The sequence below is a fragment of the Merops nubicus genome, unplaced genomic scaffold (assembly GCF_000691845.1).
Source record: "Merops nubicus isolate BGI_N331 unplaced genomic scaffold, ASM69184v1 scaffold51997, whole genome shotgun sequence".
NCBI lineage: Eukaryota > Metazoa > Chordata > Aves > Coraciiformes > Meropidae > Merops > Merops nubicus.
This window is the reverse complement of record NW_008623326.1, coordinates 14,917-18,656: the sequence shown is the minus strand read 5'-3', so window position 1 is coordinate 18,656 and position 3,740 is coordinate 14,917. Positions and strand designations below refer to the sequence as shown.

Here is a 3,740-nt window from a genome sequence, read left to right as displayed (position 1 = left end):
TGTCCGCCCTGGCTGCGAGGCTCTCGCAGTCGGCCGCGGCCAGGTCCTACGGGGTGTTCTGCAAGGGGCTGACCAGGACCCTCCTCATCTTCTTCGACCTGGCCTGGAAGCTCCGCATCAACTTCCCCTACCTCTACATCGTCGCCTCCATGATGCTCAACGTGCGGCTGCAGGTGGGTCTGCTCTTCGGCAGTACGTTCCTGACACTCTATAAAGGGCCGGGAAAATCATTTCCTTCCATCAGTTTGCTGGGTTTTTTTTTAAAGTCAAGAACAATTTTAGCAGAGGTAGTTTTAAATAATAGTGTAATTGACGTTTAAATAATAGTGAAAATGACGTTTAAAATTTAATTTGTGTCTCTCCTTTCTTGAGCTTCTTTCTACAAAGACAGAACTCCCTAAAACAGCTTTGACCTAAAGAGATTAGGAGCTCTTACTCTTTGTAGGGTTCAGGTTTCATTTGTTTTGTGATTAAACATAAGCTTTACTTTTAACTTAACTGGCAACAGACACAGGCTGTGGACTGTCACAACAGTCTGTTCTAGCCAAAGACTGGACGCTTTCTTTTTCCTCATAAACCTAGCTATAATGAGAGTTTTGACATCTGGCTAGTGGCCAAGTGCTGAAACACAAGTCTGGTTGCAGTTTGTGACTTGTAACAGGTAAGCTGAAACGGGAGGAGGTCAAAATGTGGTGTCTCATATTTTCATATTTGGGATTCATCCTGCAGTTCTGAAGCTTGAAACTGAACCACACTGCCAGGAGTTGTACATGTAGCTTAGTAACCTTGGTGGCTAGAAATGTCTTGCCTTCGTTTGTTATCTGTGTGGGTGCATAACAGTGCCCTTGTAACAGCATCAGCGTGTTGTCTGACTGTAATACAGCCAGTACCCTCTAACTGCGGTGCAGCCAGTCTGACCAGTTCCCTTTGGGAAGCTCTCCATGATACATTGTCGACTTCCAGTGCTGTGTGTCTGATTTCAGCACGCACTTCTGTTTACTGAGGAAGCTTATTTTAATATTTGCCTTTAATGCTAAGCCTCTCAACAGTTACACTCTGTGTTTCTTTACTTAAAGATTGTTCTGTTACACAGTGAATCTTTCTAGCTGCTCGTTTGCTGACTCACTTTGATGCCAGCTACCAAAACAGAGTTTGTAGCAGCTTAAACTGAAACTACAGAAGAAAGTTTGTATTTGGGTACACTTCCTAACCCTTTGGATGTGCTCAGACAGCCTGTCAGAAGACTTGTTTGCCTGCACAGCTACATTGTTATTTGCTGCAGTTGGGTTATTCTTTTTATGTTAAAGGTTAGTTTTATTCTTCTATACACTAGGCACCAAGAAACTGGGATATTAGTGTAATAACTTTCTGCATTCATTCCTTCTAGGTCCATATTGAGATCCACTGACTTGTGATTTGGTGTGCTGTTTCCACTTCATGCTGCAACTGGAGTCATTCACACTCTTCTCCAAATTCATCCTGTTGTGAAATAGCAAAGCTCTAGGACTATGAAGAAAAAAGATTTAAACCAAACCCAAGCATATGACAGTGGCTCAGATCATCACAAGGCAGCAGCTCACCTGATACACACGCATTCCATGTTGAACCATTCTCAAAATCACAGTAGCAGTTTACAGGAATTACTTTACTCGAACTCCAGGAATTGTTCTCTCTGTGATACCAAACCTCTGCCTTCTGTCGGCAAGGAGATGCCTCCGAGTTTGAGTGAATCAGCAGGGAGGAACTCAAGTGCAGCTGTTCCTTGGAAGGATTCATTTCATCTACATTTTTCTTCTGGGAAAGACAATCTTGACAGGGTTTCTTACTGCATGAATAGTATTTCAGTAATGGGCTGGCTGGAGAAGGCTTGTAGTTTTGCTGGAGACTTTAGCTCGTCCTGTCCAGAAGACAACTTTGTACGTTTTGCACACTTCTGGCTGGGAGATTTGCAGTATAATAAAAACCTGCAGCTCCTGGAATTAGAAATGAGTAGTAGCAAAGAGAACAAACTGCAGCTTGCATTTCTTAAGGAGCTGGAGCTTGGTAGATTTCCTGATATCTATTCTATTCCAGCTGCCTCACTGAACGAATATACTATGGGACTCTCAAACAACCAGAACCCTTTTTTTCCCCTTTGTTACTTAAATCTTGTATTTTCAGAGCAAACACCTGGATATAAGCAAATGCTTTCAAATATACAATACATGACAAATAATTTTCACATCATACAGCTAGTAATTTCAGTGCTAGCTTTTGCACTAGCAGGTCTCTGCTTTGCAGTAGTGAAGGTAAAAAAGTACTAAGATTTTAATAATTACTGTTTTTAACACTAATAGAAACCTAATTAACTAAATAACAGACAAGGTTACAGTTCAGGTTTCTGTGACAAGCAGAAAGCTAAGTAAAAATTATGTTTGTGTAATTGCTAGAAAACTGGCTGTTGGAACAATAGGGACTTTTTTTGTCAGGAATATCTGCATCTGAGTGGAAAGAACTTCTTAATCTCAAAACTCTTTGTGACTTTTGCAGGTCTGCCCTTAAGGCTAGAACCCAATTTGCTTGTTTAGCATGGATCCTTTGTTTTCTTTAGGGTTTGTATGGCAGTGTTCTGGCTACTTTTCACAACCATTTCCAATGAAACTGTTTCTCATAGGAAATAATAATTTCCTGCTCTGAATCTAACAGTATAATGTATCAGTCCATAAAACACTTTGAACTGGAAAACTGTTGGAAAAATGGGTTTCAATGCAGTGTAGTTTTCAGCAGTGGAAGAGGTCTTTTCCAGGATGGTACTGCTCTAATTAAACAGTAGCTCATGAGCTTTATTGTGCTACAATAGACACTATACACAATTTTTCTAAAAGAATGTTTTCTTTCCTTGAAAAAGGGAATGTAATCACTGAAGCATAGTAATAATTTCTGGGCCTGTTGACTTTGGCTTTGGGACAGACTTCTGACAACAGGGTTTGGCAAAGAATGGAGCAAGAATGTTGGAATCAATAGAGCTGCTTGTGAATAAGAATTTACAGGAACAGGCTCCCATGGGCACTTAGGCAGAAAAACTCATTGTGCAGTAGGTCAAAGGTTGAACTGGGTGTCCAGGATTCTCAGTAAGGGAGTTGGTGTAGGTGGGATTAACATGCTCAAAGCAGCTTACCTGAAGAGGGAGGTATTGCTATGGTGAGTTAGGATGCATTTCCAGCTCACTCTTCACTCTGAGTTAAAAGTGAGGACTTAAATGCAAAGTGAAGTCATGCCAGTGATTCACACACTAAGTATCCTTTTTGCTAGATATCTTGCTTCATTGTTGAAGCCGAGTAAGTGAGGTTGCATTTAAATTGAATGGAATTCACCTAGAAAGCCAGTAGAGTTTCAAATGTAGTGTTCATTTGGGTGTTAGCACACTTCTGTAGAGAAGGCCTTGATGATCAAGATGAGAAGGCAGTTATCAGTGTAATTGGGAGAAATGCTGGAGGTTTTTTAACCTTATTTGAGTGCTGAAAATAAGATGTACTGCTTTTTATGTTAAATGATATGTTCTGTTTTTGTTATCCCTGTTGGTTGGCTGTTCCTTCTGGATGTTAGATAAAAAGCCATTTAATTTAGAAAATTCTTTAGCTTCTAGACTTTTAAACACATGATTACCTGTCACAAAATTGCCAAACCCCTCAAAATAATATTGGATTACATATTGTAAGTAATTATTTTGACAGCAACAGTTTTCTCTCATTCCAGTCATT

At 40.2% G+C, this 3,740-nt stretch overlaps 1 protein-coding gene across 1 annotated transcript; it reads left to right on the top strand.

Annotated features, from left to right (window-relative positions):
* Positions 1–5: 5 nt before the first annotated feature.
* LOC103777466 (uncharacterized protein MGC39606) lies at positions 6–1,408 on the top strand (the record flags this gene model as incomplete). The annotated part of the gene is made up of 2 exons (XM_008945020.1): positions 6–173; positions 1,388–1,408. Coding segments are annotated over 2 exons (189 nt in total), but the record flags the coding sequence as incomplete, so codon positions are not given.
* Between the last annotated feature and the right edge of the window lie 2,332 nt (positions 1,409–3,740).